Source organism: Acanthaster planci, linkage group LG06 (assembly GCF_054643075.1).
Source record: "Acanthaster planci isolate LZ-2023a linkage group LG06, COTS_SCS, whole genome shotgun sequence".
NCBI lineage: Eukaryota > Metazoa > Echinodermata > Asteroidea > Valvatida > Acanthasteridae > Acanthaster > Acanthaster planci.
The window spans coordinates 5871494-5897144 of record NC_141782.1 but is presented as its reverse complement, the minus strand read 5'-3'; the positions used below and the strand labels follow the sequence as shown (position 1 = coordinate 5897144).

Sequence of the window (25651 nt, the reverse complement as noted above, 5' to 3'; positions counted from 1 at the left end):
TGCGTGTAACTTTCGCTATTTTTTTAAGCTATTGGGGTTATTTTCTGTTATATATTTTCCCATCTACCAAACTTATATCCCCCCCAAACCACTCTCATATTTTATCTCCCAACTTGTTCATTTTCCCTCCCATAGTGTAAGATATTTCCCTTCCCAAACTTTATTTCCCAAACCATTTCAAGTAAAATTTAGAAACCAATAAAATAAAGTACACATAGAAATACACACAGACAAATATTTGGAGAGAACTTCTTTTTCTCTTATTTTCTTGTCATTTCTCTTGTGTTTTCTTTTCTCATTGAAGTAGTCGAACTCATAAAAGTAGTAAAATAAATTTCAACTCTTTCTCATCGAATAAAAATCAAACACCGGTGCAAGGAATAAAAAGTACTTTCCAGAAACGTTGTCTTTTATGTCATTTTTTTCACATGCTGAAAACATGACCACCTAGTAAAACCATTACAAGGAAATGTGCCACTTTTTCAAGAGATGAAAATACTACATCCTCAAAGCAGTACGTTCCAGAAACTTTGTCTTTTTTGTCATTTTTTTCACATGCTGAAAACATGACCACCTAGTAAAACCATTACAAGGAAATGTGCCACTTTTTCAAGAGATGAAAATACTACATCCTCAAAGCAGTACGTTCCAGAAACTTTGTCTTTTTCGTCATTTTTTTCAAAGGTTGAAAACATGACCACCTAGTAAAACCATTACAAGGAAATGTGCCACTGTTTCAAGAGATGAAAATACTACATCCTCAAAGCAGTACGTTCCAGAAACTTTGTCTTTTTTGTCATTTTTTTCAAAGGTTGAAAACATGACCACCTAGTAAAACCATTACAAGGAAATGTGCCACTTTTTCAAGAGATGAAAATACTACATCCTCAAAGCAGTACGTTCCAGAAACTTTGTCTTTTTTGTCATTTTTTTCAAAGGTTGAAAACATGACCACCTAGTAAAACCATTACAAGGAAATGTGCCACTTTTTCAAGAGATGAAAATACTACATCCTCAAAGCAGTACGTTCCAGAAACTTTGTCTTTGTCATTTTTTTCAAAGGTTGAAACTATGACCACCTGGTAAAACCATTACAAGGAAATGTGCCACTTTTTCAAGAGATGAAAATACTACATCCTCAAAGCAGTACGTTCCAGAAACTTTGTCTTTTTTGTCATTTTTTTCAAAGGTTGAAACTATGACCACCTAGAAAAACCATTACAAGGAAATGTGCCACTTTTTCAAGAGATGAAAATACTACATCCTCAAAGCAGTACGTTCCAGAAACTTTGTCTTTTTTGTCATTTTTTTCAAAGGTTGAAACTCTGACCACCTAGTAAAACCATTACAAGGAAATGTGCCACTTTTTCAAGAGATGAAAATACTACATCCTCAAAGCAGTACGTTCCAGAAACTTTGTCTTTGTCATTTTTTTCACATGCTGAAAACATGACCACCTAGTAAAACCATTACAAGGAAATGTGCCACTTTTTCAAGAGATGAAAATACTACATCCTCAAAGCAGTACGTTCCAGAAACTTTGTCTTTTTTGTCATTTTTTTCAAAGGTTGAAACTATGACCACCTAGTAAAACCATTACAAGGAAATGTGCCACTTTTTCAAGAGATGAAAATACTACATCCTCAAAGCAGTACGTTTCAGAAACTTTGTCTTTTTTGTCATTTTTTTCAAAGGTTGAAACTATAACCACCTAGTAAAACCATTACAAGGAAATGTGCCACTTTTTCAAGAGATGAAAATACTACATCCTCAAAGCAGTACGTTCCAGAAACTTTGTCTTTTTTGTCATTTTTTTCAAAGGTTGAAACTATGACCACCTAGTAAAACCACCAGAAATGACATATTGTTTTCTACTAGATAAGTGGGGCATCAAGTCAAAACACATGAAAAACGCAAAATATAATGTCAATGAAAATGTCCATGAAAATAAATGTTCAAAGTGTCAATTAGTGGACAGTGTGGTACTCCTTGAAGCAGGGGGCGACGCAGAGGGGCTGGTGGCACGTGTCGCACTCGAAGTGCGTCTTCTTTCGCAGACCACGGGAAGCGCAGAGGACACACCGCCGGTAGCGGAAGTCGGCCGACAAAGCGGGAGTTGCTGACTGGTGGAGTATCGTGCTGAGGGCGGTACTCGGGCAAGGGCTCGTCGAACAGCAGCTCACGGACAAGACCCAAGCGGTAGTCGAGGAAGGAGAGGCGGTGACCAACGGCCAGGTACACGGCGTAGGTGTTCACCAGCGTCAAGTCGAGCAGGTAGAAGAAGAGCTTCTTGTACCACTTGAGGGACTTACGAGTTGCTCGATGATTTGCCGCTAGTTGGTCGCTCTTGTCAACGCCCCCCATCAGGGCGTTGTACTCGATGACACAGGTCGGTTTCTGCTTTTCCTGCCCTGTCCTGTCTTGCTTGCCGGTGCCACGGATGTCTGCCGTATGCATGGTGGAGAGCATACGGATGTTGTGCTTGTCTCGCCACACCATGGCCAGGAGAGAACCGCTGACACCCAGGTCGGCCGACCGGGACGCTGTTTCGCCCCGCTTCAGCTTGACGAACTGCAGGTCTTTCGGCATCCCTTTTCTGTTCCCCATGACGGTGCCGACGACGTTGAACTTCTGGTTGTGAAGTCGTCGAAACAAATCGGGACTGCTGAAGGCCCGGTCGAGGGCAAGGTTGTAGCCCTTACCACTTAGGTCGTTCACCAGGTCCATCACCACTTGTGTAGTTGCTGGGAGGTCTCCTCTACTTTGGCCGGTGTAGATTTTGAAGTTGTAGCAGTACCCAGCGGCACTCCCTGTGCTCTGGCACAACTTGTACATCTTGATGCCGAAGCGGGCCCTCTTTCTGGGGTTGTAGGTAGCGAAGCGGAGACGCCCGTAAAACTTCAGCAGGGAGTCGTCGACGGAAATGTCCCGTTGAGGAACATAGACAGTGGCAAACTTCTGAGCAAGATGGTCGACGACTGGGCGCACTTTGAAGAGGCGGTCGGTGCAGTCATCTGGCATGGCGGTGTTATCGTTGAAGTGCAGGGACTGCAGGATGGCAAGGAAGCGATCTCGGGGCATGACGCACGGGAATAGGCTCATCTTCAGTAGTGGGTCGGTGGACCAGAAGCTATGAAGGGTGGGGTGCTTCGCAATGCCCGTCATTATGCAAAGGCCCAGAAAGGCCTTCAGTTCTCTAATGTTCAGATCAGTCCATGATCGCATGTGCGCCGATGTCGTAGCGGGCCTCTGCACGGCATACCGGTTGCTCTCTTGCACTATCTTGTTGTAGAGAACATCGTCAAAAAACAGTTCAAAGGCTTCACTGCAGGTCGAGCTGCGATGCAGGCGGGGGTCGACGGCACCACCATTACCGGTGAAGCCGTACTTCAGCGGTGTACTGTCTTCATCTGTCCACTGGAACGGTGCGGCACTGCTGCTGGTCGACGCGGCGGTCTGTGTACGGGACTGTCTCTTGCGCTTGGCATATACCGCCAAGGGTACATCACTGTCAATTTCTGTACTTGACTGTACTTGAGCAGGTGACGGCGGTGATGAAAAAGACAAAGAAACCTCGTCTGAACTCAGATAAAACTCGCTTTCGCTGGAAGAACTGGACTCTCCGGATATAACTTCAGCCATGTTGTCTGTACTCTAAATAACACGATACCCAATATGAACACACGCGAACACTGCAAGGCGTTTTTATTCTCAAGCAGCGAGGGCCGTGCCCTGTCAGTCAACGTGGCAAGGGCCAGCAGCGCCCGGGCCGGGTCATTCATGGGGCGCAGGTGCATAATGAGCCCGCACAGCCCGCGCTTTGTCTTCGGTGCAGTGCAGCGATAATCCCCTGCGAGCGCCCGGCCGCGCGAACAAATGCGCTCTGCTAAACAATACACGGATTACCTTCGCTAATTGCAGCGCTCTGCGCTGAAAGAATACAGGGATTGATTGGCAGGGCCCAGCAGCTCTCAGGAGCTCGTACTTTTATTCAAGGCTTTGATAAGTTCGGTCACCCCGGCCATAAAAGAAGTTCGGTCACCCCGGCTATAAAAGAAGTTCGGTCACCCCGGCTATAAAAAAGTCACAATTCACCGGCCAATGATGGCCTAAACTTTTTAACTGACAGCCCCAAACTTTTTTAGGAAACGCCCAGCAACTTTTTTTTTTTTTATAGTAAAGTTCCGATCTCGGAGTCCCCGGCCCCAAATATAAGGCCTATGGCTCCGTTACCGGAGCCCCCGGCACGAAGTGGTTAATCCCATCGAGCATTGATTTCTTTGGGACGTAGCCCAGATTGTTGGAGCCAACGTGTTTGATGATCCAAGTTGGCGATGCTTGCTCCGCCAGCCAGCAGCTGTGAAGGAAGTCGTTGAATTGGTCCAGCTGTAGGCCCGCCTACCCATCCAGCGAACAGTTGCCAGCCCATCAAGTGCCTCCCCCAAGGACAGGATAACGCCACACGGGAGGTCCAATGGATGAACGAGATTTGCCAACCACCCAGACAAGGGGCTTGTTGTCGATTGGCAGATTTGCTCATGGAAGTAAAACAGAAATTAAGTAGCTATCAATACTTAATGAAAAGTTAGCGTATGGTTGGAATCACGGTTGTTTTTGGTGTGGGGTAACATGACCCCAATGTACAAAGTAGCCACAAATTTGAAAACTCATGGGAGAAGGTCACTGCTAATACAAATATAGCGGCGGTAAACGCCTAACTGCCAACGACCCATCAGTTGGATCTCATTGTCAGGAATTCCCACCATTGCGGCTGCTGTGGCCGCACCAATCCGGAAGGAATGAGAAGTATATCGGGTATCATGAATGCCAATGAAGCCAAGGGCCCGCCTTAAAATAGTGGTGAATTGAGAACGTGTAATTGGAGAACATCAAAATGGGACAGGAAATTGCTGTTGGAATGTCGTGAATTTTTTTCAATTTTACTTGGTAAGCAAATCACTGGAAATAAATATTTGCTGCGGTTTATAAACTTTATTTCCATCTTTGGTTTTTCTCACTAAGCAAATGTGATGCCTTTGACTCTGTACGTGGAGTTTCACTTGCTCGATTAAATCACGTTTCATTTCACAACCGTTTACAGTTAACCATGCGGCGTGTATAGCCACTAATTTAGCGTATTCAAACCGACTGGCAAAAGTTAGATCTATTTGGTAGAATTTTCAGTTGGGCTGGTGTTTTCACTTTCTTAAACCACGGGGACATGGTGATTTTTCTTTTTTATAATAACTAGTTGGTAAATAATAATAAGTAACTCTGCTCTTTTTTCCTGTAGAATTGATTTTTGCAATTCTGTCCGGGTCATATGGTCCATAGACAATATTTGAGTTTTTGTTATGAGCGTTAAGATGTTCGTGGTCGTCACGATACAAGTTGGATTTGACATGGTTCTGATTTCATATTTTGGTTGGGAAATTTTTTTAATTTTTCTTGAAGCCTCATTCTTCCAATCTGGGGAGAATGGGTTTTTTCTTTTCCTGGAGGGAAGTGTATTTTAATGAGTTGGGGAAATCTGGGCCGTTTTGTGAAATTGGGTCGTTTGGCGAATTGGGGGCCAGGTTTTTCTTTTCCCGAGAAGAGGGGGAAAGTCCCATGGGTGGGAAGAGTCCCTGGGGAGATAGGAAAAGTCCCTAGAGTGGGAAAAATCACAGGGAATGTGGGTCGGGTAGGTATAGAAGGGTAAAGCTGGTCAGAAACTCTCCACACACTACTCATCCATAGTTTACGTACAGTGCATAGACGAACTACCCAAACGAAGCAGCAACGGACAATAGAGGGCCTCGTGGATGGACACCACAGACGTATAAACACAGACAGGCAGCTCCTATTCAAAACAAATGCTGGGTACCATAGCTGAGACAGCACCCGACTAAATCCAAAAGCATGGGTAAATTTACCTCTCAGTGTAGGGAATTTACAAACAGTTGAAGAAATCCAGCCCCAAAATGCTATGAAGCCATTTCCCGATTGTGAACGAAATCCTCTGTTTTAATATTTAATCTGGCCAATGCAGATTGGAAACAGTTGCATTTGCAACATTTGAAAGAAGAGATAGCAGTACAAAAGAGTAAAAAAGGAGCGTCTTTTTGTAGCACATGTGAACAAATACATGCATTTCCAGTGCCTCACGTGCAATTTGCACTCATCTTATCATTCTGCACACTGCTTGCCCGCACTAAATTATGGTGATACATGCAAGACTGGTGGTATATGTGTTTATATGTCTGTGTTGGACACCGCGTCATGTATGTTGCATGAATTTGCATGCCATTTCTGACATCGCCAACGACTGGTGTTACCGGTATATACTGTACACTCGTGAAAAACATCAGTTTTCAAGCCAAACAATAGGTAAAATTCTAAAATGACCACAAAGCTTTTTTTTTGTAAATTGTATTTTATTGAGAAAAATTGTAGAGTCGTATTGTCACTGAAAAATATACGAAATATGATACAATCGTACTGGTTGGCAGCACTGTATCACTACCTCATCTTTCTCGATAATGTAATTTGATAGGCAAATATGGATGGCAATTGCAGTAATGAAATAGTGTCTAGAGGAACAAAGTATTGAAATAATATATCAATGTAACAAAATATATATTTGGAGGGAACAAACAAGTATTTTAAGACAGAGAAATGACTTTGTTGTAACAATTATTTAACAATTGCTTCAAATTGACTTGAATCATGGATGTGTACATAACTTTTTTTTGTCAGCATTATCCCCTCAAGGCCAACAAAAGTGAATGTGATCCCAAATATGAGGCATTCTGGCTGTAGTAAGAGAAAATGCACAAAAGGGAATGTGGTAACTTTTTTTGCTTTGCAGGATTAATTGAATGTTATGTTTATGTCTTCCAGATGTATTTTTTTTAAATAGAATAAAGTTGTCTAAAGGTACTTTGTTCAATATGGTAGCAGTCGGGCAGGCTTGCTTGGTGGTCAGCACTGAAGATTCTTGGCTCTCACCAACTCACGCTTAGAAATTTATTTACGCAAATTACACTTGAGCGGCAGAATGTAACTTGCGGGGAGTTTCATTCTAGGAAAGTATATCCTAGTCTAAGGGCAAGACAGACCAATAAATAACACCCGGGGAAATAAAAGTTTCTGATCAGTAACAATTAACAATATTTAAATGAACATTCAAGAAATAACGGGAATCATCAAATGAAGAGGAGAGGTAGCCTAGTTAAAGCCAAGGCTCTGATGTGCAAAGCCTTCATTAAAATATAATAATTTCACCTGGGGGCACTCTGTACTTGAGGCGCTACCCAATCGGAGGGAGACCTCCAGAGGTGCACTAAATAATGAGGCACCTCAATAAAGGACCTCCCGGAGGCATTTCACACTCCTCTAAAATACATTAAAAAAATAATAATAATAATCACAATTAAGTCTTCAAAATAATGAGAAAGTGCCTTAAACTTACTGGAAATGGACAGAGTCAAAGATTCCCGGGTCTAAGGTATATGTAACTTGCTTTAATAAAAGCCCCTAGAATTTAGTTAACTTCCCTGATGACAATTTCAGCGGTGGCGGGCAGCGGCACCAATCTGAGTTAACCTTATTCTGATCAATAATAATCAAATTCAGTGTACCTTGCAACAAGTTAAATTTCACGCTGCCTAATTGAGCGACAAAGAGCTTCAAATGTACACTTAACACAGGGCTCAAAATACTTAGGTGCCCAAGGTCCAGAGAAAGTGCGGCCAACTAAAATTTGCTAACAAATGCACAAACGTACTATTTATATCTACACTGCAGCGCATGCATAGCAGAGGCGCCCAATGAGGAGAACATAAGAGAAAATGATATAACAGCAGTCTTGCATATGCGCACTAGGAAATTCTTCATACAAGCAGCATAAGTTAAGTTGGTGGATGAAAGTAAACTAATTTCCGCTATAATATTTTACATTTTTCACATTGATGGATGCAAACTTTATGGAATGCTCATTGAAGAGAAGTGCAACAAGTACTGTACAGACGATTTTATCTTTATTCCTGTAAATATCAACCCTCATGTTGGCTTGCACCCTGTTTTGCATTTGCTGTAATTTTCCAAAATAACCAAGTTAAGGGACATATTTTCATTGACATGTTTCGTCTTTTGAGTTCAAGGCTACAAGAAAAATCACCCCAACCACTGTCCATTTTTAATGCTCAAAACATAGCTTTTTCTCACAAAAAATACCATGGACCACAGGATGTTCCAAATGCCTGGAGAAAGAGTGGGCCCTCAAAACCTCTGTTAATCATTTTTTGTGTGTTTCATTTTCTCCAATCTCACCCCTGGTTTATCATGTGTTTGGGCATACCAAAGGTATGTTACATTGGTGGCTTTTATTGCTACCCATTTACTTGGACTTCTCCAACAGCTACACACACGCTGCACACATTTTTTTCTGGACCCATTAATGATTGTAATATTTAAAGAATTTCATTTTCTGAAGATTTTCCCTCTGGATGATCGTTGAAACAAGTGTAAAATTTATTTTTACTTGAAAATTACAGCATTCCCGGAGGAAAGATTTCACAGAATGTCTGATGCTGTTATTTACTTTACAATCAGATATATTTTTTTAATTTAGTGGGCCCCATTTTGAGATATGACAAATGGTGTAAAAACTTCATTTAAATTAACAAAAGCTGAAATGCTTTTGCAAGACCACCATACAAATAATTGTATCACAAATCAGCATTCATATAAGCTTTATATTATGTATGAATTGGATGTCACCTATTAAACAAACTTGCTACCCTAATAAAAATGTCATACAATTCTGCCAATTTAATCATTTTTTACAGTTGCAGCGGTATTTCTACATCAGTGGACACAGAAACTTCCTCTCATCTGGACCAGGCAAGCACTGTCACTCTGGAGACTGGTGAACAGAGTTACGATGAACCACTCCCACTGCTGATTAAATCAGACCGTCACTCCCTCATCATTAGCAACAATTGGGTGCTTCACAACGGCTGCAGTGCTGGATTGATGAATGGAAATTCTGTAATTGTTGATCCATCAGAACCAAACTCTGAAAATCACAGCGGAAATGACACCCATTCTACCGACAGTCTTGAACAAAGGACAGACATGATTGTCAATGGCATAACAAGTTGTTCGTCAAGTAGCCTGTCAGCAGTGTTTGAGTGTAAGTGTTTGAGGAGCAAAGAAGTAACCAGCAGAAATCTGCACAACAGCAATATAAATGCAATTAATACCAATCATGACACATTTACAGAAAATTCTGCCCTTGTAAATAACAATCACATGACAGCCAACATGCTTCTTGGATTCACACCAACACGGATTGATGAGTTACCCCCTTTGCCTCTCCCTCTCCCTCCAAATCTGGGTAAGTTCTGCTCCCAATATTAGTCTTTTTGCATGCATTCTTTGCACTTGGCATGAATTAGGATAGTGCAAGTAAGAACTTACAACTGCTATAATATACATGTAGGACACAACACTTTTGCTCTGTAGGGATGCTCAACAGTGTAGACAGAAAGGCAGTATGCATTCTTGAGGAAGCACAAAACATCTTTCACATCACAATTAACAAATTTTGTTACATTTTATCCATCAGCCAAAAACATAAAAAAAATTAGACTTCACAAATTGCCTTTTGCATGCACTCCTTGAACTTATCATGTCATAGGATTCTCTATTGCATCCAGAGGCTTTTCCTGAATTAGATGTACACATGAAAGAGCTATTTGAATGGATGATTTACAGCTGTTTACTGAGTTCATGTAGGCTTTGATTAATTTTTTCACCTGAGAAGATGCACTCCCTGTATTCACAAACAATTGAGCAGCTCAGTAAATTCTATTTCACTAGTCGTTTTCATAGACCGATACATATATGTTTAAAATCAACTAGTCTGTTGTTGATTGGGGTGGCGTTATTAAGGGCACAATATGTACCAAATGTCGTAAGGCATTTTTTGCATGGTCTATACACTAATGGTGTGTATAGAACAAATCATTTTAAATGAAGTGTCAGCAACCTATTCTTTTGCCCATTAAGTTTGTACACATTCATTGAAGTTTATCTATCATATCAAAACCCTGTGTAATGTGCTGTTGTAACCCCACATATTTTATGTCCAAAGCAAAGTGCGCTGCTGCAAAACTTAGTGTAAATTCAAAGGTGGCGTGTTTGTGTGATGCGCACACACTCATAGCATTACATTTCTCACCTCCCTTTTCAGAGACCTTGGTACTGATGACTCAGCGCATTGTTTACCGAGTTGCATTATGGAGACTTAGGGGTCACCTTGTGTAACAATGTGCAGCTAGCACTGTACTTGACCACTTCCTGACGGGGTCTCTGAACTTTGACAAAGGAAACAGGGCCTTGTAACAAAAGACCGTACTCCGAACAAAAGACCAGGCTGCTGGGCATTATTGACATTTTTCACTCTCAAAAGTGGTGATAATCCAGCCTTGTTTTGAAACCGTATACCAGGGCTTGGGGCATTTAGAGCGAGCGGATTACCACCGGGGACAAAAGCGCTCCACCACCGCACAGCGATGAGCCACACAGCACCGCTGCACACTAATCTGGCCCTTAGTGAAAAGAGGTCAGCAGTGCACAGAGCCAGGTTCGTGAACAAAAGAAAGTTACATAACACCGCACAATCTGGGCTCTGTTTACAAGGCTGCAGGCCTGGCTGAAATACTCGGGCGTCAGTGAAGGTCACCTGTCAACTTAGAGTAGTGCCTAAAGATTACTTTGTGTGGCTATAAACGTCCATTAAATGAAATGATGAATTTTTGAAGAGTTTTGAAAACGGACAAAATCATAATTATGCCGGCCCAACATCATCAACATTGAAAAATTTGCAAGAATTCCATGAAAGTTTTGCTACTCTCAGTTGAGAAAATGATGCTTTTTAACTGCTGTGTACCACTATGCGTCTCTATAAGTCGGAGATTTTACTGGCTTCCAGTTGATCAGGAAAGACACAAGACATGGATGCACTTAATAAGAAATCAGACCCTGCGTAAGTCATCACCGTGGACGTCTGTTATTCCCTTCATTTCATTGGCCGAGAAACGACATACACCTCAAACGAACCAACAATAATTCTATGGACTGAAGAACGGGAAACTGTTCTGTCTCTGCATAACAGTTAATGAGTATATTACCCTGTTACAGTACAGCTGACGGCCTTGCCAATACAGGCGCCTTAAATGGTATCGACAGTGTCAAGACCCAAGCCAAAACCATGTTCAGCTAATGTGACAAAGAAAAAGGCATACAGCATTAACACAACACAATAAAAAGTGCCACCATCTGAACAGGTGGGTGCACTTTTCTTATTGTAAGCTTGTATGGCAGCCTAGTTACACTTGTCAGCAAGACAACTTTGAGAGAATGTGGCAGTTTGATTGACCTCATTGTTGATATGGTCCTCCCAGCTGATGCAGAAAATTCTTTTGAACTGCTTTTGTTGGAACCTTTCCAGGCGTTTGATGTCCCACCGTTACAAGGTCCATGTCTTGCAGGCGTACAGAAGAGTGGAGAGGACCACAGCCTGGAAGACCATGATTTTGGTTTTTGTAGTGAGGCCATGATTACTGAAGACTTGGTGTGAGAACCTCTGTCACAGCGTGAGCCACTTTGATCCTGTTACCAAGGTCTTTTGCGCAGGTGATGTTATTCAAAAGGATGCTGCCAAGGTAAGGGAATTCGTCGACTTTACCAGCTGTCTGTCAGTGTTGATGCTCACGTCTGGTGTTGCTTTCCCAGGGGCTAGTTGGATGAGGATCTTTTTGTTTTTAAAATTAACCCTCATCCAGAAGTGTGCATAAACCTCATTGTACAGGTTTACCGATTTCTGTAGTCTGGCCCATGGTCACATTATCATCAACATAATGGAATTCTCGCACACAAGTAATGTTGCTTGGTATGAGAGCGGAGTCGAGCAAGATCAAAGAGTCTGCCATTAGATCTAGAGTGGATGTCAGTGCCAGTGGTGTTTGGGGGGACCTTGTTGGTCATGCAACGAGGTATAAGGAGAAGTGTGTCGGAACCAGCACATAGCCCTGCTTGAGACCACTAGTGATTGGAAATGAGTCCGACAAGGCATACTGGTGGTGCACTAAGCCTTGAATTCCGTCACAGAGCACACATATTAGAGACACAAAGTTGTTCAGACAGCAAAAGCGGGAGAGGGTGGCTAATATTGCTGGTCGTGGGACTGTTGAAAGCCTTCTGGAGATCCCAGAAGATGAACATCAGTGGTTTCTGTTGTTCATGACTCTTCTCTTGGAGCTGTTGTGCACAAAAATCATGTCAACAGTGCCTCTTGAGGGCTGGAAACCACATCGGGATTCTGGGAGGATCTCTTCTGCCATGAGTCGATTCAGGGGGATTTGCAGGGAGATCTTGCCAGCTACGGTTAGGAGGGAGATGCCCCGATAATTTACACAGAGTAAGTGATTTCCTTTTTAAGATTGTCACAATGCTGGCATTTTTTAAGTCCCCAGGGACAGTTTTAGTTTCCCAGGTTTTCTGTATTAAGAGCATTAATCAGGTTTTCGGTTCAAGGCCACCATGGGAGAGGAATTCCAGAGGCACATTTTTAGGTCTGGGAACTTTTTCAGGTTTCGTGAAACAATGTGCTTTTCAAAATTTCTGGAGAATTGGAGGGAGTGACATCCAGTGCCAGACAGGAAGTTGGGGATATTCCACAGGAGATCATCCAGCATGGTGGTGTGGTCACTGAGGAGGGTCTGAAAGTGGTTTCTCCAATGGTTGAGGTCAGGCTCAGGATTGGTAAGGATGGTGGTATCATTCAAGTATTTAAGCACTTGCCGCCGTTGACTCCGGTTTCAGGCACCATGTGTTTATATTCATGGCCGGGGTCTCCGAAATCACACAAAGGGAACTGGCCTTTGTTTCGAAAGACCGTACTTGGAACAAAAGACCATGCTGCTGGGCATCACCAACATTTTTTCACTTTCAATAGTGGAGATAATCCAGCCTTGTTTTGAAACAGTATACCACGGTTTGGGGCATTTAGTACGAGTGGATTATCACCGGGGAAAAAGCACTTCACCACTGCAGCGATTAGCCACACAGAACTGCTGCATGCTAATCTGGCCCCTATTGAAAAGAGGTCAGCAGCCACTGTGCCAGGTTTGTGAACAAACGATCGTGTAGGTGTAAATGTCCATTAATTGAAATTATGAATTTTTTAAGAATTTGAAAACGTAAAATCTTAAAAAGTCCTGATTATGTGCACTGTATTTTTCAAACCACCCGGGTGGGGCCAAAATCTCCTGTGTCGATGCACAGCAGCAACCCATGTCCTGTTGGTCCACATATTGTTGGATTTCTACTACTTTTGCCTGCCACCAAGTACTCTGGATTGTGTGGAGTCGTCTTTGGCAGTCTCTCGTTCCCTCCTGAAATTTAGATTTAGAGTGCTGCTGCAACACTCTACATCAGTCTAAAGGGAAAAATCCAGTATTTATATTAAACCAAGTCTGTGTACCACCAAAACTGTGCACTTCTTATAACAATTCTTTCATGTTTGTCGTTTCTTTCTGTGCACAGCAGTCGTTTGGCCACATGATAATTCCTTATAATTGCTTGAGGGTACACCTTTTTCATTTCAAAACGTTTGAGTGTAAAACTCATAACAAAAATATTTGTGTATTTCTGTTTGTCTTTTTGTTCCCTTGTCTTTCCTTTTATACTCTTTAAATTCAAGTGAGATTTAATGAGGGCATTCCCAGCACCGCCCAGGAACGCATGTCCATTATACAGGGGCTGTGATTGAAGTCAGCATGTGAGTTGCACATGAGTGCTGCAGTTGGGCAGGCGGTGGCAGCTAGGCTTTACTGGCTACATTTTTTTCGGTATCCAGACATGTTTCCTGTTCTGATCCCACTTGGAGATATTACTAAGTGTGGGCAGTTGCATTTGCCATCTATGATGATACCATGCTTGTTGATTACTTCCTTCACTTTGTACTTATCTTATTTCATTGATGACAAAAGGTCTGCCCACACATTAGCAATATCTCCAAGTAGGATCAGTTTGATACTAGAATATGTCTGAATGCAAAAAGTTGTAGCCGTTGCATAACGGCTTTTCAGCTACTGGCAAAGTACTTCATTCACCAGTGGTGTGTCAGGGTTTTCATTGAGTCTGATGAGTTTGACTAATCGTTTCACTAGATACTCGTGAACAGTCTGATAAGTCACATCAAATTATCCGTCAACTTCACCAAGGACTGTAGTGTATTGCACTCTCTTAGTGCTCCAGTCTTTCTCATAAGTTTTGCATTTGTATCACCACCTGGGTCAATCGCATACTGCAACAGACCACTATTGATAATATCCAAAACCCTTGACAAAAAAGACAGAAATATAATATAAAACTGTATGTTAGATTTTGTAAATATGTTTGACGGCAACTATTCCCTTTTGTCCATAAACGGAACAAAATCCATTACTTTTGGCCTCTGCACTTAATTTAACGAGAACGAAGTTATAATGTTCAGTTGGCAAAGTACATACGAGATTGTGGAAAGATTTTACTTTCATACCCCTACCAAAATCAATTTAAAACACCAAAAACCTCTTTTGTTCAGAATATGGCGCAACCTTCAGTTTTAAGACTTTCATCAGGTAATCTTCACGCAATTCAGGGGAAGAAAGTTCAGGTTTTCTGTGTTAGATGTTCTTTGCACTATATGGTGACTCTAAAGTGTTCATTGGTAGGCCTACCTTCTACCCAACTTTTCACTAGTTTTACTACAAAAAAATAAATGTGGAAATGACACTATGACCTATTCAGGTGGGGGTATTAAACTAAGTCTCTCTGAAATAATAACAAAACTTTCACTCGCACTGGAACAGCAAGATTCTTGAAATCATATCAGAGAATCTCAAGCCTGGCACACTGAATGACCTACTGAGGCAGTTTTATCTTGACACAAGGTCAACTGACGGTGTGTTCTAAAAAGTGGGAACTTTTTAGCAGTTAAGACAGTCTAAATTTATTTCTGAAGGCGCACCACCTTTAACAAGAAATTCAACATCATCAAAGACAATGAATTCATTGATGCATAGGGGTCCTTTGAAGCTGCACAACATCCAGGTTACTGTTTTTGATGTGTGCATGTTTGGTTCATTTTAATTGTTTATTTTGTTTAATGTACACCAGGCATAGGCCCCTGTACCAACTTTGTTGCACATCAGGTTGGCTTGAAGATTAATTCGTAATCACGCTAGAGCACTTGTGATAACTAAAATAGTGACCGCCGGTAACAGTGCATAATTGGCAGAGCACAAAGAAACCTCGAGGAACAGTACACCATTAATGTTGATAGTATCTCATTTGTGCTTTTTTCTTCACAAAACAACTAAGGATTATTACATGCAGTAATCAATGTTGCAAAACAAACATTTTTACCTGAGCTCTGTCCCAAATAATTACTTCTCAAAGCTTCAATGCATACGTGTATGTCTGCATATTCACTCAAGCTCAGCATGTTGTGTTGTTTTTGTTGGAAACTCTTGCAATGCATCAACCTTGACAAAGATGAACATCTTTAGGCAGAAATAAATACAGATATGGGGGAAGGGGATGTTTCTTTTCAAGGTAATTAAGCAGCAAGATACATGGATGGTAACTTTGCTACATATGGTACTGGGAGAGTGCAGTGTACTTTGAATAACCAATTTTTGTGAAACTGTTGTTAAAAGTAAAAGTGTTGGCTTCAGGATAAGCCCTGACAGTCCTCTATCCTCCAATTACAAATCATTTTAGTGCTGAATATTTCTCACATTTCCTGTTCTTATGATGTCTGTCTACTGATGCTGAAGACGAGCGTAACATGCTGACACAATAAAGAAATATATAGGTTCAATGGACTACTTTCTCCTAAAAGTCATTGGTGAAATCTCTTTTCTTTAAACCTGAAAGTATTGACTGCACACTGTACTCAATTTTGTCTTCCAAAAAAATCAGTTTTTCTATTTGGTTTGATAATTTGGGTGATCCCCATTCTTCACTTCACAGGTTTGCAAAATATCTAGTGTTTCTGGCTTCATGTCTTTAGGGTGTGATGGCTGTGTAGTGTTTCAGGTTTCATATTTTCTTACTAGTGCCCCTTCCCCAGACCACCGCAGTCAACTTACCCGGACAGTCAAAACATATACATATTTCCTTAATGCTTTATTGCTATTCGTGAAATATTTTATCAGCTGTAGTGGCCCTCTGTCGGTCCACCCCAGGCATGATTCTCGCCATGTTTGCCTTCTTTTTTCTTCTCGCGTTTTGCTTACGGATGTGTCTTTCTTCCTTCTGGATTTCATTGAGTGTTCCATAGCACTGAAGCGGATCTGTGTTATCCCGATCAACTTTTATGTCGTATCTTTTTGTGTCACTATTTTGTCACATTTTCTGTGAAAAGTTACATTTTATGTTTATTTTTATGCTACAGTGTATATATTTATCACCTTACTCGGTAATGCTCTTTGTACGGCACCCCCACTATTTGTACGGCTTGGCTGGTACCATTCTTTAGTCGAGTCAGTGCTTTCTTTTTTATGTATTTTTACATATTTTTACATACAGGTTCTTCTTTGCCAGCTTGTTATGATAATTTTATTCCCCAGGCCAGTGGTCACCTTTATAGCATTATTTACTTGCTATGAGTCCTCTGGCCTGTATAAGGAATTTTTCGTCCCTGGACTATCACGCACTTTAGTCGTTTGGTAGTCCCCCTGTTATTTTTATGGCACTGTGCCTTGATAACAATCTGTTTATGGCTCCCTGTAGTTAACTCCTTCACCATGGATGACGGACTTGTTGTTCATTCTGCTGTGATCTTTTTACAGCTTTTTAGTTTTCTTTTTACATTCTTTTTTATCAAGTGCTGTAGTTCTACGTTGTTGAAAAAAAAAGGTTTATCGTGTCTCCTTTGAACATTGTCTCGGATGTTTTAACCTCTTTTAGAGCAATTTTATTGAGCTTCCTTTCCTGTTCTGTGGTGGGCTACATTGGAAAATTCAAGATGGTGGCCAACGAGGCAGGAAAATTTGGTGTACATCTATGGACATTTGTGTTACTGAGTGTCTGTGTGCTCCTAGCTACAAGTGTGTACAACACTTATCATAGCTTCTGTGGTATCCCTAGCCCATTATTGACCATCCAGCAGCAGTCATCAGGTGGTACATTTCTTAATCATTTTTCATCATTCAATTACCTTCGTGATATGCAATTTTGTGATTCTGCAAGCATGACAAGCAGGCATATCGTTGTTGGCAGTCGTGACCATAATGATGTCTCTGATAACAGTGATATGCAACTTTTAGCTGACCTTGAACAGTTTTTAAATTTTTTAGCTGCAAGTCTTTAAGCTGGATAAGAACTTGTGTTTTTACAAAATCAGCTCCTACGTTCTTAGGCAACCAGAACTTACATGTATTGTGATCTCGCAACCGCTCCTGCACTCAGTGAAAAGCGTGACAAAAGAAACATGCTCCAGGGGTGTGACATTCTTTCCCTAATACACACTCATTCGTGTGCACCTTTTGGTGAAAAATAATTCCATATCATCCCCACGATAATGTTGCAAGTATGTGATGCTCTCTTTGTCTGGTGATGTTCATCCTAACCCTGGACCCCGCTGGAAATACCCATGTGGTATCTGCAACCAGCGGCGTAGTGAGCAGGGGGGGGGAAAGGGTCAGTTGCCAAATGAAACTGAAATTGATGTCATGAATTATTGACGTACTTAGAAACAAAGAGGCATTTGCAGAGATGGCAAAGGATTCCAATCCCCATGTCATCTTAGTGATGGAATCATGGCTTAAACCAGGTATTAGCGATAATGAGTGCATTCCAGTTAACTATAGAATCTACAGGAAAGATAGAGAAGAGAAAATTGGAGGTGGTGTCTTCATTGCTGTAAGGAAAGACTTGAACATAACCAAACTTGAGTTTTTAGATGTAGAGGCACAGTTGATATGGGTTTCTATCAAGATGGCCAACTCCAAGCCAATTTACATTTGCTGTTTTTACAGTCCACCTAACCAAGGATCTGATCCCATCCAAAAACTCTGAAATTCACTGGAAAAACTGGACTGGAAGAAGAACCCTACAGTTTTGATCGGGGGTGATTATTCACGTACTGGATGTCAAGTACCTTGCCAAAAGTTCAGCCCTGAATGCAACTACCCAGCTGAATTAACTACTGAGCTCCTGAATTTACTTGATGATTTTTCTCTTGTTCAACTTGCACATGAGTCTAATCATAACCTGCAAACAAGATCACAAAATGTGCAGAATATCATCAACCTGTTTTGTGTTTCAAAGCCGTGCTGCTTCCATCCCCTCAAGACCGAGCCTGGTATTTCAGATCATTTCAAAGTCATCGCAGATGCTGGAGTTAGACCTTGTGTCCAGAGGAGTGAGAGAAGGCGGATTTATCATTGGCACAAAGCAGTCAGGGATGGCCTAAAGGAAAGCTTGAACCAGTCGAGAACCAGGTTTTAGAGTAAATGCACCCAAAAGTCAACCGATGAAAACTTGCAGACTTTTGTTAAGGGTCTATGAGATTCAGTTGATGAACATGTGCCCTGTTTACTGAAGTCGTCAACATTCAATCTTCCTTGGCTAACCAGATCACGAAAGATATGAAAGAAGGAAAGGGCCTTCTATGCTGCAAAATCATGCAACACCGATCGATTATAGAAACGGTACAAAGCACTCAGGAAACAAGTACAATGTGACTTACAGAAGGCTGAACAAGAGTGTCTCTCCTAAACTATCTTTGAGTCACTACAGACAAGAGGTTTTGGTCCTTTATCAAAACCGCAGACGGGACACACGTGGTATGTTGACACAAGTTGGCACTTTGGAGCCAAGGTTCGCAATGCATCCAGCAAAGCCAAAGTATTTTGTAAACACTATGAGTCAATCGTCACTATGAAAAACACCTCTCATATCCCATCTGTTGGGAAAGCCTGTACCCTGAAGTGCCAAATATCAAAATTAGCTTGCATGGTATTACAAAACTTCTAAAAGAACTCAATATCAATAAAGACCCTGGAATCAGCCCCCCATGTGCTGAAAATGTGTGCAGAAGAGATTGCTCCGATGCTTCAGGTCCTGTTTACATAAAGCATCACAACCAGGAGGCTTCCAAGGGACTGGTGATGTGCCAATGCATCTGCATTATATAATACGGATAGCAGGATAGACCCAGCCAACTACAGACCCGTTTCGCTCACATCAGTGATCTGCAAGTTATTGGAAAACATCATTTACCGTCATGTTGTGAATCATCTTGAGAGATTTAATATCCTGAGCAACCCCCAGCACGGTTTCAGGTCACATCGCTCCTGTGAAACCCCACTCTTATCTACAATTCATAACATTTTTAGCGGAGCAGACAAAGTCAAGCAAGAGAAGCCGTCATTTTAGATTTTGCAAAAGCATTCGATACAGTTCTTCTCTGCTGCTTGCTTCACAAGATGAAATTTTATGGGCTGCGTGGCTCACTGCTCTCCTGGGTATCAGATTTTCTCACAAAGCATGAACAAACTGTTGTTGTTCAGGGTAAATTGTCCAAACTGGTCCATGTAGCCTCAGGTTTTCCAGAGGGCTGGGGCCACTCCTTTTCCTGTGTTACATAAACGACCTTCCAGATGGCATCTATTCCAAGGTTTGCCTGTTTGCAGATGATTGCTTAATCTATTATCCTATTTAAGATAGAAACAACTGCCTTGCCCTCCAGAAAGACCTCCATAAGCCAGAAATATGGGAAAGGACCTGGCAGATGAACTTTAAACCCGAGAAATGTAGCATCATCCGGTTCACAAGAAAATGGTCACCAACTCATTACAGTTTTTCATTGTCTGGTAATAAGTTATCAGGAACAAATCATCATAAATACGTTGGTGTTACCCGTTCATCTGACGTGAATGGAATCAGCATATTGTCACAGTGAAAGCCAATATTGTCATTGGTTTCCTTCGTAGAAAACCTGAATAATGCTCCAGTCCATGTAAAAGCCCAGGCTTCTCAAGAGTCTGGTTCAACCCCACCTTGAGTGTTGTAGCTCTGTGTGGGCTCCGCATACAGAGAAAAACATTGACAAGATCGAGGCCGTCCAGCGCAGGGCAGTGTGTACAACTTTCAAGATTGTAGTAGAACCAGCTCTGTTACAGCAATGCAAGAAAAGCTTAAACTTCCCCTCCAATAGCATGGAAGACGGAACAGCAGCTTAGTCATGTTGCACAAAATCATTCATCACAGTGTTGACCTGGACATAAGAGATTTCCTTGACTTGTAAGAACCTCCATCAGCTCACACGAATGAACACTAGGTGATGCAAGGCAAATCAATTTGTCATCCCACAGTCTGTGTCACAATCCTACCTTCATTGTTTTTTTTCCCAAGATGGCAAGAGATTGGAATAAGCTGCCAAAACACATGACTTCTATGGAGAAGTTAGCTAGCTTCAAAATAGCACTGCAAAACCGTCTACAGCTGAAATGAACAACCCCCTAGTTCCATTCTGAGTGATGCTCATTTAGAGCTGTTCAGAGTATTCATGCAGATCCAGATCCAGACTCTGGAATCGCAAGACTGATGACACAACTTCACTGAAATATCTAACTTCTCAAAGTCACAGTCATGTTTATTGAGTACTCTATATATGTGTACACGTGCATCAATGTAAAGCTACATGTGGGCACTCCAATCCAATATGCTCCGTGTATAATTAGACACTCCGTGAAAACTATATAAGCAAAGGAAAGAGACAAAGAAAAACCTAATTCAGCAGATTATACCTTGACACAGTAACATGTACATGGCAGACCTAAACTTGCAATTTAAACACACGCAAAACATATTCAACATGTTAAATGAACAACACATGGCTAAGATTTGCAAAATTATATATGTAAGGAATTGTAGCTGTCTCCTTTCCTTAAATAATCAGACAATCTTAGAGCCAAATTATTTATAAATCTTCACTAATCAGCATGTAAACTACTTCAGTAAGTGAACGAATGATGTAAATTTTGTGATTAAAAATGTACATGCATGCACTGTCACTGTACAGTAAAATCTCAATAGCTCAAAGTAGGTTAACTCGAAACTCCGTTTAACTCGAAGAAGAATTAATTCCCGCCAAAAGAATAGGCTTTTATGTACTGCTCATGTTTTTTTTTTTTTTTTTTTTTTTTTATGTCAAACTGCTCATGTTGCCGAATTTGTTTACCTCCAAGTTTTTGTGTAGCAGATCCAAAAGAAACTGCCGCCAAAATACTTCCGGAAAGTGTAAATAGAACGCAGGTCTAATTATGAATCATTTCTGACACGCACACTTCATCTTTTCACACCAGAACACTTGCAAGCGAGCTACAATGATGATCAATCTAGACGCATAAACCACACCATGACAGCAAAATCCGACTTGCAGGAATTGGCCCAATTATTACTGTGGGCCCATTGTAGCCAGTGCATCGGCAGGCCAACTGATGGCTCTTTGCGGCGGCTGCGACAATGCAATGGAGATCTTTGTGTATGCCGCACACGCCGTTAAGTCTGGCCTAATGGTCTGGCCAAACTGCTTGCGCTCGCCTGTGCGATGGCTGCCCAATTAGAGCCACAAACCATAGCATGCTCACACGCAGTGGACCAACCACGTGACTGCAATGCAAAATAAACATAAGTTTGAAAATAAAGTACGAAGAACAAAAAATAAAACCAGACACCGATAGCATTTTTGTTTTTACGAAATTTTATTGAAGCGTAAAAAGGTGTACCCTCGTGTGATGAAAAAGTCGTCTGACTCAAAAGGGAAACCCCGCCCAGTACGGTGCGGTATCAGAAATGGGACCACCACAATGCGTCACATATGCACAAGGCAAAACAAAGATTTGCCACACAAAGGTACACAGTTTAAATGATTTACAGTACATGTAATGTGTTATTTATCAGCTGATTGACTACAAAAATCCAGACCTGCCAACCTTGACATATTTTTTTCAAGTACCACATCAGCGAAGAGGCATAAACCAGAATCCCAGTGCATGGTGACATGACCAAGAAAATGTTCGCACAATGCTTACACTCAATTAGAAAAAACTATGGACCACTTCATTCTTAATGACTATGTACAGTTATAACAGGACTCTTGTATTAACAATGCTCTCATTAAAAAGGTTCGACTGTACTTCATGGATTTATTGAATAAATTTTCAATTAAGTCATTTCTGTATAAAGTGAGGTGCTTAAACATTCTGCATACTTTCAAATCTGCTGTTATGTACTCACTCTGTAATGAAATTTGTTTCACCCACACTGTACCATCAGCTTTTTTAGCCGTTGCGTTTGACATCTTGGCCTCCGTTCTTGTTGGGCCGGAGGCATGGCCATTTCTTTTTATAACTAGCAAGAAATTTTTGTGGAGCTTGGAATCTCATTTTCTTTTCAGGTGGGGGAGTGCTTTCCCCATCTGTATGATCCGAATCTGACACTCTGACACTTTGATCGGCGTCCATGTTGCCCACAAAACTACGGCATAAACACAGCAGCAGCGTCGGCAACAACACATGCGTTGGGCCCGAGTAGCTGTGCGGCCAGCGGCCGGTGTCACACTGAAACGTGCTTCCAGAGCTACGGCTACATCAGTGCGTCCCCACGTATTTTCAATGGGCGCAGGCCTAGACCTAGGAATAGACAGCCGATTCAGCTCTGCACCCCAGAAATGAGTGTGGTTCTTTAGGGTTAAAATGCTTTTAACTGTATTGTGTCATGTGGAAGTCAAGGAACCAAGCATTATTTTTGCAAGCTGGCTTACAAGAGCACCCTCTGTTTGTCATTTGGTCTCTGTAAATATAGATTTGACGTCTTTGCACTATATTGCGTACTTTTTGCATTAGATCTCATGCCAGCGTACAATGTCAAAATGCGTACATTAACTCAAATTTCGGATAACTCATATTTCCCAGAGATTTTAGGTATTGAGATGTTACTGTAAACGATACCTGCAAACCAAAATGTTTGTACATTGTACATGTTCATTATGGTCAATTTAAACCCAAGCCTACTTGACATTTCTGCTAAATATTAACATAATCATCATAATTGATAATTATTAATACCTCTGTGCCTCAATTGTATTTGTTCTTCTTACATTTTTTGATGGAATTGGGGGACAGTTTTCAGAGTCAACTAATGTCATGTGCTGAGGCGGGCAAAAACGCATGGTTGCTGGAGGGCGCTATGACTGTTGGCTAAAGTAAACTCACATCAGCAACATGCCCCCCCCCTAAATTAAAACACTAATTTACCTAAAATACTGCATTAATCAACTAGCACAGGATTGTGACTGGGAGTGGAGCTTATATGGTGTAGAGAGGGATCCAGATGTAGATTCCTCTCTACACCATATAAGCTCCACTCCCAATCAGATTCCTGTAGTCTCCTGAAGACAGACAGAGTGCACTGTTCGAAATGTCGAGTTATTCCCCGGTTCTTTTCAGAACCACACATACTCAAGAAAGAGACTGATACATGGTGCAACTGCAATCATACTCTTCTAGTTTCTTTCACCATGAAAACCTTGAATTCGTATAAGGAGGAATTTCACATGGAATCCCTGAGAGGCTAACACTCAACTGCTGGCAACTTTGATAATGAAAATTTCCTCCAAGCATGGATCATAAAACTCCAAAAATAACAGATTAACTGCATTCCACTAAATAAAACTTTCAACTTGAATGATTTGAATAAATTTGCAAACAATTAAAGAGTGAACATACAATGGTTTGGGACTTCCACCCTGGATTTAAACTCCTAAATTTCCAGCAATGGCTCATCTGGCAGGGATTTCTCCGGTCTCCTGAGTGCTCATACCTCGGTCTCGTCAAGGCTCTGCATGGAGGATGACAACCAGTTTGGGGATCGGGTGCTCCAGAGACCTAACTGCCTAAGGGCCTGGCATGCTTGCCCTGGTTACTGATCCACGTGTCACCCATGGCCAATCTTACCTTACGGACATGCTTGTCATCAGATGGGTAGACTTATTCAATCCGTGCAAGCAACCAATGATTCCATGACACATCCTCATCCTTCACGATCACCACATCTCTGGGGTTGTGTCCACTTCTGTTGAATTTGCTGATTCTGTAAAACTCTCTCCTCCAATGTATCCAGAACATGTTGATGAGATGTTGCACCCTCCTCCATTACTTGGTTGAATACAAGTCTTCTTGCTGGAAGTTTCCAGGAGGTGGAAGGAGATTCTTTGATTTCATGGTTAACCCTAACACTCCTCAGTCCTCCAACAGGTGAAGGATTGAGGAGTGGTAGGGTTAATAAGTGATTAGGGGTCAGGGGTTCTAGATCATTGGGATCACTCAAGGGATCAATTGTTAGTAGCCTGCTGTTGATGGCTGTAGCCTCATACAGGAATGTACATAGGGACTCGTCATCGAGCTGAAGTCCAGACTGATGCATTAAGGTCTTCTGGATGTTGCGGGTAAAATGAATGAGATGTTCTTACATCCCACCCATGTGGCTCGCAGAGGGAACATTGAAGATGAACTGCACGTAGTCGCATCCATCTTGAAGCAGGTAATTTCCAACCTTCTGGTGATAAATCTCTGCCCAAGCTTTTTTAAACCTATTTTGTGCTGTGATGAAATTTGTTCTTCTATCTGATCAGAGTTGGTGTATTGGACCATATAGAGCAAGAACCCCTCGGAGACCATTTATGAAGGTGTCAGTATTCAGTGAACCCAAAGTCTTCATGTGTACAGCTCTTGAGGCCATGCAGGTGAAAAGAAGGCCATACCTTTTCAATTCTTTTCTACCCTCCTTGATCACAAGTGGCCCAAAATCAGTCCATTCCACAATAAGTGAACGGTGGCGCTTTTGTGATCCTATCATGTGGTAGATCAGCCATCTTCTGCGTCTTGTTGAGCTGCCCAGTCTACAGCAAATGACACATCTTTTGATAAGTCTGGAGACAGCAGCACTCCCCCCAACTATCCAATACCCGCCAGCCCGCAGCATGTTGAGTGTTACACCTCGCCCTTGGTGAGCAGCTTCTTCATGGTGATGGTTGATCAGTAGCTCTGTTAGATGCTGTCTGTTAGGTAGGATGACTGGATTTTTGGTTTCAAAGGAATCATCACATCTTTTTATACAGCCTCCCACTCTCATCATTCCTTCTTTATAAAGAAAGGGATCCAATTTGTTGAGACAGCTGGCTTTCTTCAAATGGCGTCAGTTTTTCTCTAGAGTGCCTCCATCATTTCTCAAGCTTTCAAGTACAAAGATCTTGTCAGCAAAGGACTCCTTTTGCAGTTGTCTCAAGATTATCATTTCAGCTTGCTGTAGATCTTCAGCAGTTACTGGTTTCTTGACAGGTGATACTGGGGGTGCATTTTCGAACTGATGGGTGATGTTTCTCCTCACAATGTCTCCTCAGGCGAGAGGTGAACCTCAGATAATTTCCTACTGCTCTCTTTGTACTGTGGCAGGTCGAGAAGCAGTTTAGGTGGGCCAAATCGAAACCTGCTTGGTGTGCACTAATTGCAGTAGCTTGAGTCTTCTTCACCTCTGGGTTTTC

At 41.7% G+C, this 25651-nt stretch overlaps 1 protein-coding gene across 8 annotated transcripts in view; it reads left to right on the top strand.

Moving 5' to 3' along the window:
* LOC110987750 (uncharacterized) overlaps positions 1 to 25651 on the top strand; it is a 523067-nt gene that overhangs the window by 264225 nt on the left and 233191 nt on the right. For 6 of the 8 annotated variants that reach the window (XR_015425693.1, XM_087138263.1, XM_087138260.1 and 3 more), the window contains one exon: positions 8832 to 9382. Coding sequence is in view for 7 of the 8 variants with exons in the window: in XM_087138263.1 (XP_086994389.1) it covers positions 8832 to 9382 (551 nt within the window). In the remaining variant the exon portion in view is untranslated. The remainder of the gene's footprint in view (positions 1 to 8831; positions 9383 to 25651) is intronic. The other 2 variants (XM_087138265.1, XM_087138261.1) reach the window with 1 other exon arrangement.